At 56.8% G+C, this 21771-nt stretch overlaps 7 protein-coding genes across 7 annotated transcripts; 4 read left to right on the top strand and 3 right to left on the bottom strand.

Moving 5' to 3' along the window:
- Positions 1-884: 884 nt before the first annotated feature.
- BJ171DRAFT_419161 (cyclin-domain-containing protein) lies at positions 885-1798 on the bottom strand (the record flags this gene model as incomplete). The annotated part of the gene is made up of 2 exons (XM_053107378.1): positions 885-985; positions 1363-1798. Coding segments are annotated over 2 exons (537 nt in total), but the record flags the coding sequence as incomplete, so codon positions are not given.
- A 919-nt stretch (positions 1799-2717) lies between these two features.
- On the top strand, positions 2718-8563 carry BJ171DRAFT_488655 (P-loop containing nucleoside triphosphate hydrolase protein). The gene is made up of 13 exons (XM_053109407.1): positions 2718-2790; positions 2997-3216; positions 3466-3606; positions 4165-5110; positions 5260-5344; positions 5465-5535; positions 5713-5762; positions 5859-6113; positions 6245-6337; positions 6563-6635; positions 6791-6922; positions 7166-7508; positions 7632-8563. Exons 2-13 carry the CDS (start codon positions 3165-3167, stop codon positions 8385-8387), a joined length of 2997 nt encoding a protein of 998 aa, XP_052971236.1. The 5' UTR covers positions 2718-2790; positions 2997-3164; the 3' UTR covers positions 8388-8563.
- A 329-nt stretch (positions 8564-8892) lies between these two features.
- On the top strand, positions 8893-12783 carry BJ171DRAFT_557702 (MCM2/3/5 family-domain-containing protein; the record flags this gene model as incomplete). The annotated part of the gene is made up of 14 exons (XM_053113108.1): positions 8893-9298; positions 9442-9518; positions 9597-9720; positions 9872-10103; positions 10221-10372; positions 10464-10715; positions 10836-10931; positions 11054-11393; positions 11440-11647; positions 11812-11984; positions 12071-12124; positions 12216-12455; positions 12542-12624; positions 12698-12783. The coding sequence occupies 14 exons, from the start codon at positions 8893-8895 to the stop codon at positions 12781-12783; spliced, it is 2523 nt and encodes an 840-aa protein (XP_052971237.1).
- Positions 12784-13047: 264 nt separating this feature from the next.
- On the bottom strand, positions 13048-13452 carry BJ171DRAFT_418955 (histone H2B; the record flags this gene model as incomplete). The annotated part of the gene is made up of 1 exon (XM_053107364.1): positions 13048-13452. The coding sequence occupies one exon, from the start codon at positions 13450-13452 to the stop codon at positions 13048-13050; it is 405 nt and encodes a 134-aa protein (XP_052971238.1).
- A 281-nt stretch (positions 13453-13733) lies between these two features.
- Positions 13734-14557, top strand: BJ171DRAFT_454881 (histone-fold-containing protein). The gene is made up of 2 exons (XM_053108261.1): positions 13734-13844; positions 13962-14557. Exons 1-2 carry the CDS (start codon positions 13800-13802, stop codon positions 14331-14333), a joined length of 417 nt encoding a protein of 138 aa, XP_052971239.1. The 5' UTR covers positions 13734-13799; the 3' UTR covers positions 14334-14557.
- A 695-nt stretch (positions 14558-15252) lies between these two features.
- BJ171DRAFT_595570 (uncharacterized protein) lies at positions 15253-19837 on the top strand. The gene is made up of 3 exons (XM_053114612.1): positions 15253-16325; positions 16439-16848; positions 16920-19837. The coding sequence occupies exons 1-3, from the start codon at positions 15277-15279 to the stop codon at positions 19748-19750; spliced, it is 4290 nt and encodes a 1429-aa protein (XP_052971240.1). The 5' UTR covers positions 15253-15276; the 3' UTR covers positions 19751-19837.
- A 496-nt stretch (positions 19838-20333) lies between these two features.
- On the bottom strand, positions 20334-21416 carry BJ171DRAFT_419057 (uncharacterized protein; the record flags this gene model as incomplete). The annotated part of the gene is made up of 2 exons (XM_053107373.1): positions 20334-20707; positions 21164-21416. 2 exons carry the CDS (start codon positions 21414-21416, stop codon positions 20334-20336), a joined length of 627 nt encoding a protein of 208 aa, XP_052971241.1.
- Between the last annotated feature and the right edge of the window lie 355 nt (positions 21417-21771).

Genomic DNA, 21771 nt, shown 5'->3' on the forward strand with positions numbered 1-21771 from the left:
GGTTTTGAGAAAGTGGCCGCATCGGAGGGATCGTATGGGCTGGGGTCGTAAAAAACCTCGTCGCCTATCCGCTTTGGTGACTGTGTCGGACTAGTGGCATGGCTGGAGATGGCGTCAAAGACTGAGCGGGCGGTACCGTACTCAGACGTTGGTGCCTCGGACAGAACCGAAGCAGGCCGTGACGGCGGCTTGGGGTCGAAAAAGCGGGCAGCATTATTGAAAGCGTCGGCGACGGAGTGATGGGACACGAGGGGTTTGGCGGCCGGGCCCGGGACAGGAAACCTCTGGGGCTGAGAGGGGTCTTGGGCTGAGCCGGGAGCGGGTGCCGCCGTTGGGAATCGGAAGGACGATGCAAAGGGGGTGTTGCTTGTATCAGATGCAGATTGGGTGGTGGTGGCCGTGTTGGTGTCGCTGTTGCCGCTGGTATTAGCAATGTCGCTTGCGGAATTGCTGCTGGCGATATTGCCGCTGTTGCCGGTACTGCTGTGGATGGATGGTTGGTCGGTCATGGCGGCAGGATCGCCCGCGGAGATGCCTGGGTTGCCCCCGGTCGGTGCTGCAGAAGAATTGGAGGCAAATTGAGCATAGTTGGATGACGCGGAAGAGTCTTGATCGGGGTGCGAAGGGGGAGAATGAACGCCAGCCGGTCCTGGCGCAGCGGGTTGGATGGCAACGTGAGCCTCTGATTCGCTGGGCTGAGCATCGGCCATGTCGGCGGAAGGCGGGTCCGACTCGTGCTGCGGACTCTGGGCCACAGCGGCAGCGGTTTCGGCGGATGTCTGGAGCTCGGGCTGGGGAACAGGGGTAGAGACATGGAGGCTGTCACGCATGGACTCGTTCATGGTCTGGATGGACATGTTTCCGTTCATGAGCCTGTTGCCGACCCTCTGCAGCTCCTCAACCTCGACGGTGAGATTGAAGTCGTTGAGGAGAAGAAACTCAATCTCGAGCTGATTGAGTTCGTTGACGGGGAGGCCGCCGACGCCTGTGTCACGCAGAGGAAAGACGAGGGAGATTGAGCGGTCAGTGCGGGTGTGGGAAGGCAGGATGGGAGTCGATGGCGACAGGGGCGACAGGGGCGACAGAGATGCGTGCGGCTGCGAGGGGTGATGTGCGATGGCGGAGATGCATGAATGGGCAGCTGTGCCGGCGGGCACTGCATGACCCAGATACAATGGCGCAGACAGGGGGGAATGCCGGCACATCCAGGGCTGCTGGGCACCGGACATCGGGCACAGACGAGCAGACAACGGCGCAGCAACGGTCGGACGATTCGGGGAATCACAGGAAGCACAGTGTGTCCGCACACGCCGCCGCAGACAAAACACAGGAGCGGCGCCAGGACAGACGGGGGTTACTTACGAGCAATGTGCGAGTTGGTGTAGAAAATGTCGCTCAGGAACTTGACGGCAACCATGATGCCACAGATTAGCAGGCGGTGGATGTTGTAGGAGTTGATGACGATGGGAAGACGCTTGCCGGAGCCCGAGGGATCGCGGGCGTCGCGGAGCGAGATGATGGTGGAGGTGGCAAACTGGGGCGTGGAGAGGTAGGTGTCGGGGTTGGACATGCGATCGAGATAGACGAGGACGGCGAGGAAGGCCTCGTTGCCACAGGGGGCATAGCGCAGAATCCGGGTGAGGTAACCATGGATGTCGATGGCAGGGATGGTGCGGGCGTGGAAGCGGGTCAGATGCACGGTGGGGAGATTGTCGTTCTGCTTGGTGAGGTTGGAGAGAAAATCGGCCACGAGCTGGACGGTTTCCTGGGTGGGGGTGCTGACCAGATCGTACTCCATGGCAGGCTGAGGCGGATGCGAGTCCGAGGTGAGCTGGCGATGGTGATGTCGGCGAGCGGCGAGGCGTCGACGGCGAAACACAGGCGGCGATGCGGTGGGTGCTGTTGCGATGACTCCGAGCCGATGGGGAGCGAGGCTTCTGGACCGATGGAAGACGTGAGTCTCGGGGTGATGGGAGGTGAGAGGTCCGGCACTGGGAAAGCAGGCGGACTCGACCGACAGCTGGCGGGAAATGTGGGAAACGTCCGCGGAAGCAGCACCGATGGACGAGCAAGAGACACGACAGCGAGCCCGGAAGGATATCGGCGTGGCAGAGACGACACAGGCGTCGGAGCGGGGGGGGCAGTAGCGAGACGGCCTCGGAGGCAAGCAACGGGGCCAGGGCCGAGGGCAGCGATGGCGGGGAGATGAGTGGAAAGAAGGACTCGGCCGGCCAAAGGACGGAGCAATCCCAGGACGATCCTCGAAAAAGCCAAAGCGGCGTGCGGATGGTTGCAACCGGCGGCCGCGTGGCTGGAGCCAGGACGCGCCGTTGTCTGTGTGGGCGCTGTGGCCAGGCGAGCCACAGCTGCGCCCGCCCCACAGACACTGCCCGACCCCACAGAAACGTGCGCGCCGCCCGCGCGCACGCAGCAGGCGCTGTGCGACGGACGCACCCGCCTCCAGGCGCGTGGCTTGCTGCCGCTGCTGCCACAGCGCGGCGTGCACAGAACACTGCACAGCCACCCGGGTCTCTCCTCGCCGTCTCTCGCCGTCTCTCTCGTCCGGGAGAGAGCCCCTGCCATATACGGCAGGTCCCAGGCCGCACACACACACACACACTCGCTGCTCTTCTCGCTGTCCCCTCTCGCTGTCCTCTCGCGCGCTCTCGCTCCTCGTCGGTGGCGGTCGCGCTTTTTTGCCTCGCTCTGTGGTTTGCCTTTCATCGCCCTGGCCCTGGCCGTGTCCACTTCTGTCCCGATCGCCGTCGCCGACTTTCCGATATCTGGCCGGTGAGCCTGGTGTGCATCTCTGTCGGCCTGCTCGCTCGCGTCGTTTACCCTCCCCTCGTTGTTTCGGCCCGTTCTAGATCCGGCTGTCGGCCGAGATTCGGGCCGGCACCTGTCCAGACACAGCCGCGCAGATTCCGTCCAGCCAACTTCGCTCACCATCTTGCTCCACTGGATTCATCCTGTGCCGTTATCCGCTGTGCATGCAGATTCTCTTTGCTCTAGACCACATCTCCGATTGGTCTTCCCTTCCCCATTGCTGCACTTCACATCGTGGTCTCTCGAATCCAAGCGGCGATAATAGCCACAGAGCCTCCAACAATCCTCCAACACCCACAACAGTCCGATCCCGTATCTGTTCTTCTCATCTCGCCATCATGAGCGGCGGAAGCAGCGGCTTAATCGAAAGCCTGAGACGAGCCGATCTGGGTGCGTCCATCGAACCATTGGTGCCCACACTCTCCCATTGACCGCCATCGTCACAATGTGCTATTTTGCAAACCGATGCCATCCATATCGTCTCTGCATGATCGCAGCAAGCGAGGGACTAGCACTGGCACTGGCACTGGCACTGGCATTGGCACTGGCACCACTCGCTCGCAGCTTCCTCGCCCATTCCCGCAGAGTCTTTCATGATTCATGACATCTGCCCTCGTTTCTCCACCAATGCCCTTGTAGAGCAATACTACGGCAACCTGGCCGCTTTCGGTGTGACCTCGATCGACACCCTCACCCAGCTGACCATGCAAGACTATGCCATGGTCGGGGTCCACAGCATGGAAGACCGCAAAAGTACGTCACTGCTGCTGCCACGTCTGTGTCGATTACGCAGTCGCATCGCTGCTTCGATCGCCTTTATCCAACTCATGATCCATCATCTGTCCCTCCGCCGGCTCAATCGGCCTCTCGACGGATTCGCTGGGCTCACTGCCAATGCAACCAACCCGCATTTCTCGGCTTGGACACTTCCACCGCAACTGTATTCTTGGCCGATATCCGATTACTCTCAACATAAACATAACCGCTTGTTGCGATCCCTCAGAGCTGTAAGCATCGATTTTCATCGCCCGCGGCCCTTACCCTGCTGTCACTCCCCCTTCCTCGGTGCGCCTTTGGATGGAGTGTTGCTCATTCCCGCGGTCCGTTTACAACAGGTTTCAGCTCATTCAAACACTGAAAGGTTGGTATCAGATTCATGGCGCTGTCACCAGAAACCCGTATGACATCACGCGACCCCACCAGCCCATGTCCTCGCTCGTTGATCACCTGGCCAGACTTGCCTCCGTCGTTTGATCAATGGTCTGCGATGCCTCGTTCAACGTTTGCAGCTGCAGCAACGACCGTTTGCTCACATCCATGCAATGTGTATCTCTCCAGCCGAGAACCCCGCCTTCTCGGATAGCCTTCTGGGGGGCTCCTATACCTCTTCAAGCAAGCAAGACTCCAAGATTCCCGCTCCCGGCCAGTCGATGCTCCCTCGTCCTCCCGGATCGCAGGCAGTCGCACAGCCCGTCTCTGCCGCCCCTGCATACACGAGCCTGCTTCAGCAACATTTGTACCAACAGCAACAGCAGCAGCAGCAACAGCAATCTCAGCAACAGCAATCTCAGCAACAGCCACTGAGCGGCGGATACCACGCCCGTCCCACGCCACCGCAGTCACCCTATGTCTCTGGCGGTACCGCTGCATACCAGGTGCCACTCCAGAGCAACGGACAGAGCACGGGCTCGTTCGGTGTCAAGCTTCGTCGCTCAGGATCCCGAGGGGCGACGGGCATGTCTGCTCTGAGCAGCTCTGTTCCCGATAACTCTGGTGGCGCATACATGCCCACTTCCTCGCTGCCCTCAGCCACCGCGGGCTCAAGCATACCGATCCAGCCGCCGTCCGATTCCAACCCATACGCTTCGACAGTCGGCAGCAACCCGAGCTCATTCTCGGAATCGTACAAGGTGCCTCTTACGACACAGCCGCAGCAGCAGCAGCAGCAACCGCTCCAGTCGGACGACTATGACGACCCGAATGATCCCCAGGCTGGCTCCAAGACGCCAAAGCCGCTGAGCAGAAAGGGCAGCATCAACACCATGAACGCGATCAAAAAGTCGGCCGTCGCCCCCTTGCTCAATGCCTATGGTGTGCCCATTGACCCATCGTCGGCCAGCGCCATCAAGCGCAGCGGCTCCAGCAACGTGCCGCCGTCGGACCTGAACGCTCGAATCCGTGTGTGTGTGCGCAAGCGCCCGCTCAACAAGAAGGAAAAGGCCAGGAACGAGATTGACATTGCCACGCTCAAGAGCAGCCGCATCATTGTCATCAATGAGCCCAAGTCAGTATCGCACTCGATGCTGCAATCCACGATGTGCTCCTGGTCGGGCTGTCTCCCGATTTCTGTTCGACTGGCTGTGCCATCTGCCGGTTGACAGTGGTGTCGGTCGGCTCACCATCCCATGCTCATGCTGAATGCGTTTGTTGCAGGGTCAAGGTCGATCTCACCAAATACGTCGAGCAGCACAACTTTATGTTTGATGAAGTATTCGACGTCGATTCCACGAACGACGAAGTATGCCACGATATGCTCGATGTGATATGCGAGCGCTATCAATGGGGGCAATGTGGTCGCCCTGGCTCGCAGCAATTGACGATGCGCTGATTGCTTCGGTCGCTGCTTGGAATGTACCAGGTCTATCGACGGACGGCGGCTCCCTTGGTTGAGTATATTTTCGAAGGCGGCAAGGCCACATGCTTCGCCTAGTATGTATTCGATGGGTGTGGAAGGCTCCATGAGCACCAGCCGATCTGGGTCCTCCTTGGCATATCGTTCGGGATATGGCGCCAAGAACATGGTGTTTCCTATGGCGAACCCCCGAGGTTTGGTGCATCGTCATTTAGCATGCTGACTTTATTTTCGCTGTCGCACGCCCTAATCAGTGGCCAGACCGGAAGTGGCAAGACCTACACCATGCTGGACGAGCAAAACGGTGAGCGTTTCTTCATCCGATAACCGCGGCCATGGTGATAAGGATCGTCACGCTAATGAAAGCTGTTTGCCGCGACCGGACCCAACGCGGACACAGGTCTCTATGTCCTGGCCGGCCGTGATATCTTCAACATGCTGAAACAGCCTGAGCACCTCGACAAGACCGCATACGTCAGCTTCTACGAGATCTACCAGGGCCAGCTCTACGACCTGCTCAACTCGCGCAAGAAGCTCTTTGCACGCGAGGATGGCAAACAGCAAGTCTGCATTTCCGGCCTGGAGGAGCACGCGGTCGACACTGTCGAGCGTCTGATGCAGATCTTTGAGCGCGGCAGCAACACCCGCAGCACAGGTCGGTGGAGATACGTGGCTGCGTTCGCCCCACAGAATCGTGGGCGATCGTGAGCGCTTTGTCGGTTGCGCTCCGCCGCTGCCATGCAGTTCCGGCTCGCTCTGACCCCTGACTCTCTGATACTGTGGCAGGTGCGACGGGTGCCAACGCCGACTCGTCGCGATCCCATGCCATTTTGCAAATCGTGCTCAAGACCAATCGCGGCAAGCGCCAGCAGATTGTGGGTCAGTTTCGGTCCCAAGTCAGCGCCATCTGTCGTGCTCGTTTCTGCCAGCATCGCTTTCGGGTGACGCGGCAGCATTTCGTTTCGTTGGTGGAGTTGGGACTGCCAACTGGGCCGCAGCCCCTCCCTGTGAGACATGATCCGGTGGATGGACATCAGAATCTCCCACCCCGACACGTGTGATTTGCTGGTTCTGACAAACACTGTCGCTGCGCGTGCCTACCAGGCAAGTTCAGCTTTATCGATCTCGCTGGCAGCGAACGAGGCGCCGATCGGGGCGATGCCGACAAGCAAACAAGGTAACATGCTCGTGCGAGGCGGGATGATGTGCAAGACGCTTTGGCTGTGGTGCACCTGTCGCTTTGACTGTGGTGCACCTGTCACTGACGGGACTCATTGCTCCAACGTCGTGTCGGATCAAACCTAATGCCGTGTTGTCTATCGCGGCATCCAGAATGGAGGGTTCGGAGATCAACAAGAGCCTGCTGGCCCTCAAGGAATGCATCCGTGCCCTGGATCAGGATTCAAGGCACACGCCCTTCCGCCAATCCAAGCTTACCCAGGTGCTCAAAGACTCATTCATTGGGTGGGTTCCACGGTAGAGCGAGCTGCATCTCGATCGATGCACCGAGTGACGCACTATTTCGACGGCGGCGACGCATGCTTTCCTCGGCATCGAACAACGGGACTGGGCATTGTGATACGCTCGCCAACGTCGTATGCATGTCCGGATGAATCGGCACTGCTGCATATGAGCACCGTTGTACTTTCAGGCACTCACCGCCGTCATCGACACTGCTCTCTGTCATCTTGGCTGTCCGACCATCAGCAACTCGCGAACCTGTATGATTGCCACGGTCTCGCCCAACATCTCCAACAGCGAGCACAGCCTGAACACGCTCCGCTACGCCGACCGAGTCAAGGAGCTCAAGGGCGACAGCAAGATGCAGTCCATGACAGTTTCGCGCCTCGAGGGCGAGGACCACGAGCTGATCATGGAGGAGATTCACAACTTCGAGCCCGACTCGCTCCATGACAACGACGAGGACTTTTTGCTGGACGAGGAGATTCCCGACAACCTTCTGCTGAGCGACGACGACCAGCGGAGCTATGACTACGACCAAGACGAGTTTATTGACGACGACCGCGACGACGAGCTTGACGGAGGAGAGGTGAGTTCCAGTTGCTTGCTGGCCGACTCTATGGCGTCCTCCTCTGCCCAGTGCTGTGTCCATCTCTGTGCGAGATTATGCTATGCTGATCGGTGCTGTGTTTCGGCCATTCTGTCACTGCAGTCACAGACACTCAACTCGGTCGCTGACCAGGAGCTCTCCCAACGGGTCCAGCAGCTGAGCATGAACTCCAACGCCCGGCCGACTGCTGCGGCTTCACAGCTGCCATACCCGCAGCAGCCGCTTCGATCCTCGCAGAACCAAGTGCGGGCTGCCGCCGCGCCATCAGCCGGATATTATTCGTCCCTGCCGACCAGCGTCCCCACCAAGATCCAGCCACCATCCGTCTCTTTGGGCACGAACGCCGGTTCTCACTCCGCACTGGCTCATGCTGCAGCGTCCGGACCGGCCCCAGAGCCTGCGATGCGAGAGAGCGAGCAACTGCCCACGGGCATGACATCGGCCGCGCCGCTCAAGATGGACCCAGCCAAGACAAGCTCGTTTGTCAACGACCACGAGGAGATGCTCGCCGCCGCCGATGCCGCCAACCTGGCTGTGGTTGCTGCCGTGTCCAACTCGGATCCCGAAGCCGAGGCCGAGCTGATCGAGGATGTGATCCGGACCAGCCGCCGACAGATCCGCGACTTTACCGAGCTGACCAAGCGCGAGAGCAAGCTCATTGTCGACTTTACCATGACCAAGGGCAAGATGCAGCTCGGCAACCACGGCGATGCCAGCCAGAGCGTCTCGGCTTCGTTTGATGGCTTTGTTCTTGAGATGGATGCCCTGCTGGAAGAGAAGGCGCGGCTGCTGATGGAGCTGCGGGGCAAGCTCAGGCAGATCGTGATGAACCGACCCTCGATGGGATACCGTCAGTAGATTGCGGGACGGCATGTGTACGAGGGTTGGCTAGCGTCTCTCGTTGCGCTGGCATTTGTCCTCGACTCTGATGCCCTGCCTTTTAGTTGCGTTGTTGTGTCTGTCTGTCGGTCTGCGATCTGGGTGTACACCTGTATTGCAGCATGCGGGAGAGAAATGAAACCCTTTCACGACGATCCAGCGTCCACCATCGCTGTACGGGACTGCCGAATGTGCGGCTGGTGGTTCACGTTTCGCATCGGCGCCCAGATCCAAAGCCGGATCAGGCAAGCGACTTTGCAGCAGCCCTTTGCCCTGCATCTCTCGGCCCATGTCGACCAACCGCCCACACCCATACAGCCGGGGCAGAGCAGGCTCCTCCAGCGGCCGAGGACACTGGCGAGGCGGTCGTGGCCAGCGCTATACCCGTGGCGGATCGTCGGCCCGGCAGCGGGGCAGTCAACTGGACGATGATCTGTTTTCCGGCCAGGATCCGGCCGTTTCCGATGATGCCATGGTTGACGCCATGGACGACGGCGAGGACGACGAGACGGTGCTTGACTCACAGGAGGGCGAGCCGCTGCATCTCCTATCGGCCCCATCGCTGCCGGCCACGGCTGCTCAGGCTATCGCTGGCAGTGCTGCCCATGTCCGTGCTGCGAATGCTGCGATCATCCACAACTCACCCTTTGCAAAGCCCGGGACGAGCCGTGCTCGGCCGGCAAGCCCGTATCGGTTCTGGTACGATCACTTTCCGGACGAGCCGTACCAGTCCACCAACGAGGTGGTTCCCTGGATCGAGGCTTTCGTCAAGTATTTTGATCGGGTCATCAAGGAATCGGTGGTAGGTGCAGCACGGCCGGCCCGGATGGCTGATCAAACGATCGTCCCGGATGGATGGGGGGGGGCGACCAGCAAAGCAACAGAGTGGAGTGAGCCAGCTTTGGTTGTTCCTCAGAGCCAGCGCTGGCAATGGTTTTGAACGGTCCCCGGCCATAGGACGAGTCCGAGCTCATGGCCTTTATCGAGAAGACCTGCATCAATGCCGACTTTCAGCACCTCAAGCTGCATGCAGGCGTCCACGATCTGCAAAACAAGCTCATGACCCAGCCAGTCCAGATGCTTTCGGCTCTCGGGCTTGCTGCATCCGAGGTGAGGAATGGTCCGAACGATGGTTGCGATGAGTCAGGCAATAGTATGGCATCGACTCATGGCTGCCGTTGCGTCCAGGTTCTCGGCACCATGCTTTCCAGGATCGACCCGACCTGCTCGCCGCACATCATCAAGAAAGTCGTCCGGCTCAGTCACTATGAGCCCATCACGCCGCTCAAGGAGCTCAAGGCCAACCTGATGGGTCTGTATCTGGAGAGCCGATCGCACCCTCCGACGACTCAGCAATGATGGCATGTTGTATCATAGCCGGGGTCGTTCATGGCGCTGACACATCAGTCCGTCTCGTCCACTTTGACTATACCGAACTTTCCATGTCGCCGCTGCTTTCCCAGGTCGCTTCATTTCGATCCGCGGGACAGTTGTTCGGGTGTCGTCGGTCAAGCCCATCGTCCTGCAGATGTCGTTTGTGTGCAACAACTGCAACGAGTCTCAGACACTGGCCATATCCGACGGCAAGTATGTTGTCCCAACCAAATGTGTCAAGTACGGATGCAAGAGCCGGTCGTTTACTCCCAGCCGAGGTGCAAACAGCGAGACCAGGACCGCGGACTGGCAAAAGATCAGGTGGGCTGGGACGATCCGCATCGGGCAGAGTTAAGGTGGATCAAATCGACAGATGCTATCAGCGAGAGACACGAAAGTATTAATCTGACAATGCTTGTTGTGACGGCTCGAGTCCAGAATCCAAGAAAAACTGCCTGACGAGCAGGTCGATTCGGGTCGTATTCCGCGCACGGTCGAATGCGAGGTGACCGACGATCTTGTCGACGTTGTAACGCCGGGGGATGTTGTTTCCCTTGCTGGCACGGTGAAGGTGCTGTCCACAGAAGAAGGTGGGTTGCAGGTCAATCTCAACACTGCACATCTGTGATGGGGACGCATTGACATGTACTTTAGCTAACGACGGTCTCTGTCCTCGGACAGGCAAGCGAGCCACAACTCAGATGTACTATCTCTACATTGACGTCAACTCGATGGTCAAGGCAGCCTCGGGATCTATTGACGATATCGCGGACCAGGGCGACGGAAACGACCCTGGCTTCACCAAGGACTTTGTCCAGTTCTCAAAAAAGGACCTTTACGGCATCCAGGAAGTGCACGAGCAGGGAAACGGCATCTTCAGGCTCGTCGTCAACTCACTGTGCCCAGCGATCTTTGGCCACGAGCTTGTCAAGGGTATGTGAGCTTTGTTTCGCTCCGAACAGGCTCTCTGACAACAGCAACGATGCGGTTGTATTTGTTCTTGGAGACGCTTTGAGAATATCAGACTGACACTTTCCCATGACTCTATACCAGCTGGCCTCGTGCTCGCTCTGTTTGGCGGACGCCGTCGAGCACAGGAGACCATCCGGGACATTGTGATGCGAAGCGATCCACATGTCCTAGTAGTAGGTGCGAGCGCCGTGCATCTTGATATCCGAATGAGTCGCGGTGCATCAGGGGTGCCGCGCCGATGGGGCTTTCAGTTTGCAAATGATGCTCTGTCACTGAATACCAGACTACATGAATCCCAGGCGACCCGGGTCTCGGCAAGTCACAGATGCTGACAGCGGCATGCAAGGTGGCCCCCAGAGGCGTCTATGTTTGCGGCAATGCCACGACGACCAGTGGTCTGACCGTTACGATGTGCAAGGACTCGGATTCTGGCGACACGGCCCTCGAAGCCGGCGCACTGGTGCTGGGAGACCAGGGCATATGTTGCATCGACGAGTTTGACAAGATCACCGAGTACCAGGCGCTGCTCGAGGCTATGGAACAGCAATCCATCAGCATCGCCAAGGCTGGGATTGTGTGCAATCTGCCTGCACGCACCAGCATCCTTGCAGCCGCCAACCCGGTCGGAGGACACTACAAGTGAGTGCAAGTGCATGCGACGATGGGTGGGTGGGATGGATCCAAGCACGACAAGGCGACAGACTGAATCGTTGATCATTCTTGAAATCTCCACCCACTGCACCGCCTCTACCCACCACATCAGCAAGTCCAAGACTGTCTCGGAGAACCTCAGGATGAATGGTGCACTCCTTTCCCGCTTCGATCTGGTGTTTATTCTGCTCGATCGTCCAGACGAGGCGATGGACATGTTCCTTTCGGAGCATATCATGAAGGTGAGAGCCTGGATTGAGAGGAGCCCGAGCCAAGCATGGATACGACACGCGGCTTTCTTGCCACTCGACGATCCCCTGCAGGAACATGGACATGGCTGACCTGAGCACGGTGGCGCCACAATTCATCATGCCAGCTCCACTCCGGAAAGCACGCCGTATCCAAGATATCGGGAGCACGACCCGGTGGAGCCATGGGCACCGGAAGCGTCGCCAGCGTCGCCGACGTTGGAACGCTGCTTGACCGTTTGCGGGTTGGTGTCGACGAGGAGCTGGATCCGATACCGCCATCGCTCCTGCGCAAGTATATTGCATATGCCAAGAAATACGTCCACCCGCGGTAGGAATCGCGACAGTGATCATGAATGGGCGACGGGCTGGGCTGTTCAGGGCCTGGACACAAGCTAACATCTATGTCTGCGGCAGGATGAGTGAGGGCGCAGCCGGGGTGCTTCAAGAATTCTATCTGACTCTGCGAAGGCAAGTAGAGGCAACGATGCAGACGTGGATCGATGGCTCCGCGGACCATGAGAATGGTGTTTGTTCGATGTCTGATTGTCGTTCTTCACAGAAAGCATCGCAGTATCGATTCGACGCCGATCACCACACGCCAGCTCGAGTCCATGATTCGGCTTGCCGAAGCCAGGGCTCGCGCGGAGCTGCGCGAGCAGGTGACCGAGGATGACGCGCGAGATGTCATAGAGCTGATGAAGTTCAGTCTGTGGGAGACATATGAAGACGAAATCGGGCAGATGGACTTTGCGCGGTCGCAACATGGCACCGGGATGAGCAAGCAGGCCGAGCCCAAGCGGTATGACTAGCGATCATTGTGATGGATGGCACGGGTATGGCGTGCGAGGATCCAGGCTGGGTTTCTGACTGCTTTGCTTTCTCCAGATTTGTGGCCGAGCTCAGCCAGGCGGCGCGGATTCGAGGAACAAACAGGTTCAGTTACGACGACCTGTACCAAATCGCAAAGGGTATGCCTGTCGGTGCCGCAGGCGTGGTTGGTTGGGCAACGGCAGCGAGCTCATGGACTGCCTCGGTCAACAGATATCGGTCTCAAGTTTGATCGGTTCGGCGACATGATCCAATCCCTGAACAACCACGGATATCTGCTCAAGAAGGGGCCACGGTAGGTGGGAGTGTTGCAGACATGTGCTGGTTGCCTCGTGTCGCCATCAACCTCTGCTAACACACTGCACCGCATGTCATCCCACACAGAATGTATCAGCTCAGCACGGTCTCGTGAATGCAGTGACACCTTTAAATATGTATTGCTGTGTTTCGGGGGGGGGCGTCGGTATCGAGAGACACCACTTGGCTGGATCAGCGTGCGAACAATGTACAGGATCAAAAATGGGAGAGGGCGTGGGGACGGCGGGCGAGTGGAACTGGGGAATTTACTTGGAGGACTGGTACTTGGTGACGGCCTTGGTGCCCTCAGAGACGGCGTGCTTGGCGAGCTCGCCGGGGAGGATCAGGCGGACGGCGGTCTGGATCTCGCGCGAGGAGATGGTCGAGCGCTTGTTGTACGAGGCGAGCTTGGAGGACTCGGCAGCGATGCGCTCAAAGATGTCGTGGACGAACGAGTTCATGATGGACATGGCCTTGTTGGAGATGCCGGTGTCGGGGTGGACCTGCTTGAGGACCTTGTAGATGTAGGTCGAGTAGGTCTCCTTGCGGGTGATCTTGCGAACACCGCCCTTGGCGGCAGCGCCGGCCTTCTTGTCAGCGGTCTTGGCGGGGGCCTTTCCGGCGGGCTTCTTGCCGGCGGGAGCAGCAGCGGGAGCTTCCTTGGGGGCCATGGCGAGATGCAGATGCGAGATTCTGGCTGGGGTGGGCGAGTCGGATCGGATGGGATGCCTGGCAATCGGGCGGGCGGCAGCCCGGGTCTTTTATACGGGCACGGCGCGTGGCGCAGCGGCGGGACGGGGCGGCGACGGGCGCGGAGGTGAAGGTGCGCGCTGATTGGCGGGTGCGCGGTGACACACGCCTGGGCGGCCCTTTGTCGCTGGCTGGCGCTGGGCTGTTCGCGCGGCAGCTAAAAAGGCGAGGCTGCCGCGGGGGCTTTCGGCGGCCCATCGGCACCCTCGCTTGCATCTTCGTTTGCATCTTCGTCCACCCGCCCCCTCAACAACCAGATATCATCGCAATGGCTCTCGGAAAGGGAAAGTCTGCTTCTGCCGATAAGGCCAAGGTTGGTCTTTGCGCTGCCCTCGCACCTCCCACACAGCCGGACGTTCGACTGATCAGCACGCATCCGATCTGCTGTCGCTGACATTCTCGATCTCTGTCCGCCCATCCATCCATGCAGACCTCTGCCAAGTCTCGCTCGGCCCGCGCTGGTCTCCAGTTCCCCGTCGGCCGTGTTCACCGTCTTCTGCGCAAGGGCAACTACGCCCAGCGTGTCGGTGCCGGTGCCCCCGTCTACCTCGCTGCCGTCCTCGAGTACCTCGCTGCTGAAATCCTCGAACTCGCTGGCAACGCCGCCCGCGACAACAAGAAGACCCGTATCATCCCCCGTCACCTGCAGCTCGCCATCCGCAACGACGAGGAGCTGAACAAGCTGCTCGGCAACGTGACCATCGCCCAGGGCGGTGTCCTCCCCAACATCCACACCACCCTCCTGCCCAAGAAGTCCAAGACCGACAAGGTCCCTGGATCCAAGGCCTCGCAGGAGGCTTAAGCACCACGCCTGTGTCAACCGTTTCATGGTTTCTGATCATGAGCCCTCCCCCTCCGCTTGCTTTCCCTCACTCGACTCCCCCCCCTCACTGCATTTCTGTGTGAGCCATCGCCACTGATTCTCGCAGACACATCCTTCACTGCTCTGTCGACGCTCTCTTTTTTGACTTTCTCTGCGCAAGACCAAAACTTGTACATATTTAATATATACATCAATCGAAACTCTGTCTGTGAACCCTGGATATGGCGGCCGTGGGAAGCGACTGCGTCCGCCGCGGATTCAGGAGAGTGTTCCTGTCTGATCGGTGACTATGTAGATGACCGATCGGCATGATCCTGTTCCCGGAAGCGAGGGACTCGACGCATCTCCACGCTCGTATTACTCTCGAGGACGAACCGGACGAGCTGGAGAATCTCAACGCCATCCCAAAGAATGAGCAGAAGCAGCTCACAGCTCGCACGACATTGCAGGGGAACCGCCCGCAATGGTGACAGTCCACATCCAATGCCGGGCAAGATGCGACGATATTGCCGCCCACAATGATAGAATGGAGGGATGGCCAACTGGAAACGAGTAACCCATCGTAGGACAGACTTTCGTCGGCCTGTGGACTGAACTGGTGTGGAGACTGGCTGGATGGCAAGCTCTGGGAGTGCGAGATACATGCGAGAAGAGAAACACGATCGTTTGAGACACGCAAATTTGAAATTGCACGTAGAGTTAACAATCGAGAATGAGCAAGGTCACTTGTCATAGCAAACAAGGCAGGATGACTGAGCGGAATGGCTCGCTCAAAATGGAAATTGTCGTGGCTCTGTGGATATTTGGTGCCTCCTCGGTGGATGGGCATTACAATCCTCAACTTCTATTTAAGCAGGCAGTTCCCCTCGGTTTGCCTGGCGAACTCCTCTCTCCTCATTTTCCTGCTCGACAATCGCCAACCATGCTGACCACAACCAGCAACCAGCTCTATTCCTGCCCTGCCCACGGCACCGACCACGACCTGTTCCTCTCATACCGTGCCCAGACTGATGCCGACACTGTCCAGGCTTTGAAGGAGGTGCTCACCTCGGTCGCCCTCCGTCGATATGGCAAACCCCTTTCCGTCTTTCACGATGTCGACTGCCTCAACAATCCCAGCGACCCTCATGCCAACTCTATCAGTGCCCTCCCCACCAGCAAGGCCGTCTTCCTGCTCCTCAGTTGGGCATCGTTCGAACCTATGATTGAGAACACCCTTGCCGGTCAGGAGGACAGTGTTCTGCTTGAGATCAAGACCGCCCTCGATCTCAAGGATGCCAAACGCTCCCTCCCTGTCCTTCCCCTCGGAATCGCCACCAAGGAAACCAAGGATGGTGTCGATGTCTTCACTCCCTTCCTGCCGAACATGTTGTCCCTACCCGACGACCCTGCCTTTGCCCCCCTCAAGCAGATCCTCGACAGAATCAAACGCATCCAGTCCTTTGGCTTCCGTCCCGACCAGATGCACAAGCGAGTCTACCGCCTCCTCAACCTCGTCCATCCCATCCCACCCAACATGGATCTCATTACGTCCATCCATCGTAAATACTTTTGCGACTCCAAGTTCCGATTCGATCCCGCCCACCTCGACACCCTGCTCAAGCAGCTCACCCTGACTGGCCGTGCCGTCATCTCTGGCATGGGTGGCATGGGTAAGTCCGTCCTCGCCGTCCAGATCCTGTTCTTCATGATGGGCATTATGAATGCGAGCAACAAGGAAGACCTCCTCGCCATCAAGGCCGAGACCATCGGCATCAAGCCACAGTACCGCCAGGTCTTCTGGATCAACTGCTCGACTGAGTCGACTGCCCTCGATGGACTCATCGAGATGTTCCCTGGCATCAAGCCCGATGAGATCAAGGAACATGCCTCGAGGTTCCTCGCCAACACACACGGCTATCTCCTGGTGCTCGACAATGTCGATGACATCGGCGTGGTCGACTCTGTGTTTGAGCACTCCAAGTCGGTCGGGTTCGGCGGCGATGTGGTGGTGACGACCCGGCTGACCTCGCTGCCTCCTGGTGCATTCGCCAGTGCTCTTGAGACAAGATCCCTGGATACAAACATGACCCACTCCGTCTCAGCAACTGGGACGACAAAACCACGCTCGACTACATCATGTCGTCGTCGCCAATGATTGTCCAGCGACTTGTGTCAGACGAGGCCAAGAAGTCCCTCGACAGCATCGCGGCCAAGATCAGCGGATATCCACTCGTCATCCAGACATTCATGACGTTTGCCGAGAACTACGACACTCCCCTGTCGGTGCTCGAGGCCACGTTTGCAGGAGCATTGGCGCTGCAGGATGGCGAGGACGACACGCGGTCGTCGCTCAAGGTGATTGTGGATCTGTCGCTGGACTCGCTGATGAAGCGAGGAGATGAGGGCACCGAACAGCCTGGCTGCCTCGATGCCCTCAGTCTGGTGGCGCCGACCAACATCCAGTTCGAGTTGATCAAGGAGATTGCACAGAAGATGGAATTCAAGACTGAAGGTGAGTTGCGAGTGGATCGAAGTGCAGTTGATGGTGTTTATGCATGGAATTGATCAGTTTCCTGTCCGCAGTGGCCGATCTGATCAAGATGATGGTCCAGAGTGGTCTCCTCCGAAGTGGAACCGAGGGACAGTACTCGACCCACTCGCTCACTCAGCAAGTGGCCCGAGAGTATGTCCAAGCACACAGTGAACTGAGTGCCGAAGGTATCGAAGATGCCACGGGCACAGTTTTACTCAAGCTCACCGAAACTCTGTTGGTGGATGCATATCAGTATACGGAACATCTTGACAGGCACATATCTGTGGTCACCGAAGATAAATATACCAAGAACACCCACCAGGCCATTGGGGCTCGCATTGTGCAGACTGCACTGACACGCGGACATTTTGAAAAGGCAAAATATGGATGTGAGCGACACCTGATCAAAACTCTCAAATTCTATCGCACACGGGAACATCCGAAGGTTGCCAACGCTTTCAACTACATGGGTGAATTGGCTAGATCCGAAGGTAAAAACGAAGTTGCCTTGAAGTACTACCAAGAGGCGCTGAGCATCCAAATCATCGTGTATGGAACACGCAAGCACCTGTCGATCGCCACCACAATCAATAGCATGGGCCATGTCGCCAACTCAAAAGGTGACTACCGGACGGCGCTCATGCACTATGAAGAGGCACTTAGTATCACAATCAATAATCATTGCACACGAGAACACTCCGATGTTGCCTCAAGCATTGCCAATATGGGCGATATCGCTAGCTCACTTGGCAACTATGAAGCTGCTCTCAAGCACTACCAGGAGGCACTCGACATTAAGACCAAGATATATGGCACACGAGAACATCCCTCAGTCGCCACTCTTATCAACAACATAGGCGATATCGCCAACTCGCTTGGTGACTACCATGCTGCTCTCAAGTATTACCAGGAAGCCATTGATATCAGAACCAAGGTATTCGGTACAAGATATCGGGCCGATGTTGCCATCGCGATCAGCGACATGGGTAAAGTCTATAGTTCCCTTGGTGAGGACAAGACCGCTCTCAAATATTACCAAGAGTCACTTGATATTAGGATCAAAGTCTATGGCACGCGAGAACATCCTGATGTTGCCATCGCAATCAACAATATGGGCAAAGCCTACAGCTCACTTCGTAACTACGAAGCTGCTCTCAAATATTACCAAGAGTCACTTGATATCAGTATCAAGGTCTATGGCACACGAGAGCATCCCGAAGTAGCCAGTACCCTCATCAACATGGGAACCATCGCCAATTCACAGAAAAACTATCAAAGCGCCGTCCAATACTTCCAAGATTCCCTTGATATCTATATCAGGTTCTATGGTACTAGGGAGCACCTCCACATGGCGGAAGCACTGTTTAGGCTTGGTCATCTGGCCAGTAGACAATTCAAGTTCGACGACGCCTTGAAGTACTTCCAGGAAGCACTAGAGATTAGAACGAAGATATATGGCACGCGAAATCACCCTGAAATCGCCACCATCATCAGTGGCATTGCCACAATACTAAACTTCCAAGGTAACAAAGGAGCCGCTCTGAAGCACCACCAGGAGGCACTTGAAATCAGGGTCAAGGTGTATGGTACGCGAGATCACTACGAAATCGCCAAAACGATTATCGACATGGGCATAATCTCCAGTATACTCCGTGAATATCAAGCCGCACGCCAGTACTACCAGGAGTCACTTGATATCAAGGTCAAGCTCTATGGAACACGAGAGCACCCCGAAATTGCCGCCATCATCCACTATCTGGGCAACATGGCCAGGGAACTATATGACTACAATGGTGCCCTGAAATACTATCAAGAAGCGCTCAAGATCCAGATCAAGGTGTATGGCACAAAGAATCACTTCATGGTCGCTACCACGTTTGAATCTCTGGGCGATCTTGCCAATGTCCAGTACAACTACGAGGATACTCTCAAGTATTACCAAGAGGTGGTCGAGATCAAGACCAAAATCTACGGCTCCCGTGAATATCCAGATATCGTCGCCATGATTCAACAGATGGGTAACATTGCTGAGTGGAAGGGTTACTATGGAATCGCTATCAAATTTTATGAAGAAACGCTTGCCCTCCAGACCAAACTATATGGCACTAGGCAACATTTCTCAGTCGTCCCCACGATCGGATCTCTGGGCAATGTCACAGAATTTCAGGGTGACACCGATGGCGCTCTCAAGTACTTGCAAGAAGCCCTCGACATTGGTGTAAAAATCTATGGCACACGAGAACACGGATTCGTTGCCACCATCATCCACTGCCTGGGCAACGTCGCCAGTTTCCAAGATGACTTGGAGGTCGCATCCAAGCACTACCAGGAGTCGCTGGACATCAAAATCAAGATCTATGGCACTCGGGAACATGTCGACGTCGCCGTCACTCTGCGCCGCTTGGGCACTGTTGCTCGCATACGCGGCGAATATGAGCTTGCCGAGAAGCTGTACCTCGAGGCCCTTGATATCTATCTCAAGACCCTCAAAACTCGAGCCCATGTCCAGGTTGCCTTGACCCTTGACGCCTATGGAGTACTCAAGTGTCTCCAGGACAAACTCTCCGAGTCGCGACGCATGCTTCAGGAAGCCGTGGACATTCTCACCGAGTATTACAAAACACGAAGACATCCCGACATTGCAAAGGTCCTCAAAAACCTGGGTGATGTTGCATGTGCTGAACGCGAATACGTCAACGCCCTTGACTTGTACCGAGAGGTGCTGGAGATCTGGACCGAAACCATCAATAATCCCGGCCACAAGGATATCAAACAAGTCGCGTCCAACATTGCTGAAGCCAAACACAAGATTCAGGAATCCCAATCTACCTCATCCGTCCCATATCGCATGCACTCAGACGATGAAAGTAGCAAGAAATAAGAGAATGCCTCCTCATGTAAAAGCGGATTCCACATCACATTTCGGGCTTGGTGGAGGAACGTCGAATAAATTGTAGTATTCCATTGACGATAGTTGCGCCGCCTCTTTGGGTCCAGAACAGGTACCGCTTTTGCCATCCTATTGTCGGTCCATCGATGCTGATCAGGGCACCCTGCCTGGTGTCGGATCGAGGGAGGATGGTCTTGGTGCCGGGGAGGATGGTCTTAGTGCCTGCTTTCTCTGGTACCATGTGGCGAGGGATTGTCTGGATCGTGCAGATTCATTCCACCATCCACGGTTGCAAAATGAGTATCGATTGTGAATGTCGGGTTGTCGTTGTCAAGTCATTCGATGCTCTCTCGGTCGATCAACATCAGCGATTGTTATGGGACAGCACTATTTGTATATTGGATGTATTGAATGTCAAATACAACACCACTTAGCGATTGCTGCTCTATCGGAGCCATTTTGCAAGTCCACTTTGGTGTTATGGTGCCTTGGATGTGTGTGGGTGGTGCGGTTGTTTGGTTGCACAGGCAACAGGTTCGGTGGTTTGGAGGTGGAGTTTGGAGGAACTCGGACATCAGGGCCACTTGCCAAGGAAATTGAGGTCGTTGATGGCATCTTCTTGGCCCTGCTCGGCGGACTTGAGCCACCAGGAGATAGCGGTGTCGATATCTTGAGGCACACCATAGGCATTATGGAAGCAGTCGCCGAGCCACCATTGTCCGTATCGATTGCCCTGCTCGGCCGACTTTTGAAACCACTTGAATCCCTTAGCGTTGTCCTCGGCGACTCCGTGTCCATTGTAGTAGCAATAACCAACCTTCCACTGTCCATATGAGTTGCCTTGGTTGGCCGACTTGATGAACCACTCGAATGCCTTCTTGTAGTCAAGCGATACTCCCAGGGCATGATAGTAGCAATCTCCAATCCAGAACTGGCTGTCGCTGTAGCCTTCGTTGGCGAGTTGCTCAAAGATACCAACTGCCTTGGTCTGGTTCTTCATGGTTCCGAATCCATAGAACACACAAATAGCCATGAGATGCCTGCACAGCCAGTCTCGATCCGATCCCAGCTGGCACAACTCGAAGAACTTGCATGCTGCGGCTGAGTCGGATTTGATGTCGTCCCACCAAGATGCCAGACACTCGTCCTCTCCGAGCTTGAACCCATCTGATTGGTTATCGCGGATGATCTTGACACCTTTCTGTTCGTCTCGCACGGTGCCCCGGCCGAGATAGTGCATCCACCCGACCATGTGGGTGGCGATGGACTTGATAATCGGATCGGTGGACAGGTTGCTGACTTCATGCCAGTGATTGAAAGCATCAGCGTCGTTCTGTTCGACACCATGGCCGATGAATGAGAACCATCCACGGAGAAACTCGATATGGAGCCGGCCGTCTTCACTGCCTTGGTCGGCAGCCTTGGAATACCACTCGATGGCAGTGTCATAGGCTTGATCGACACCTTTGCCAATCTCGTAGCATTGACCGAGAGCGATTTGGGCTTGTGCCATTCCACATTCCGCAAGCTTGCGATACATATCGACAGCTTTGGTGTGGTCTTGGCCGACTCCAAGACCATTGCGATAGCATCCAGCCAAGTGGAACTGTGACATCGTGTGATTTGCGTTGGCAGCCTTCTCCAGAGAGCGGAACATTCGCTGGTTGATCCGGCTCAGCCTGTACTTGTTTGTAGAGGGTTGACGAGCCAAATCAGCCTGCAGCAATCGAGCCAGGAAGTAGGAGGCCACAGCTTTGCCCTGCTCTGCTTGGGAAACGAGCCAAGATCGGTCGGCTGTGACCGGATCGTCGCAATGCAGCGATATGGCAATCAAGTCGCTGGGGGTGAGACCGATCCGCAGCTGTCCATCTGGATGACACAGTCCTGCATTCTGGCACCATTTATTGAAGCGAGCCACCTTGGAGCTCAGGAGTGGCCAGGCTCGTTGGCACACTCGGAGCAGGGTCTTGATGGTGCTGTGATCGAGGGCAAGCTGGAAGCTGTCGTTGCAG

Source organism: Polychytrium aggregatum (assembly GCF_025602895.1).
Source record: "Polychytrium aggregatum strain JEL109 chromosome Unknown BJ171scaffold_3, whole genome shotgun sequence".
In the NCBI taxonomy this organism is placed as follows: Eukaryota; Fungi; Chytridiomycota; class Chytridiomycetes; order Polychytriales; genus Polychytrium; species Polychytrium aggregatum.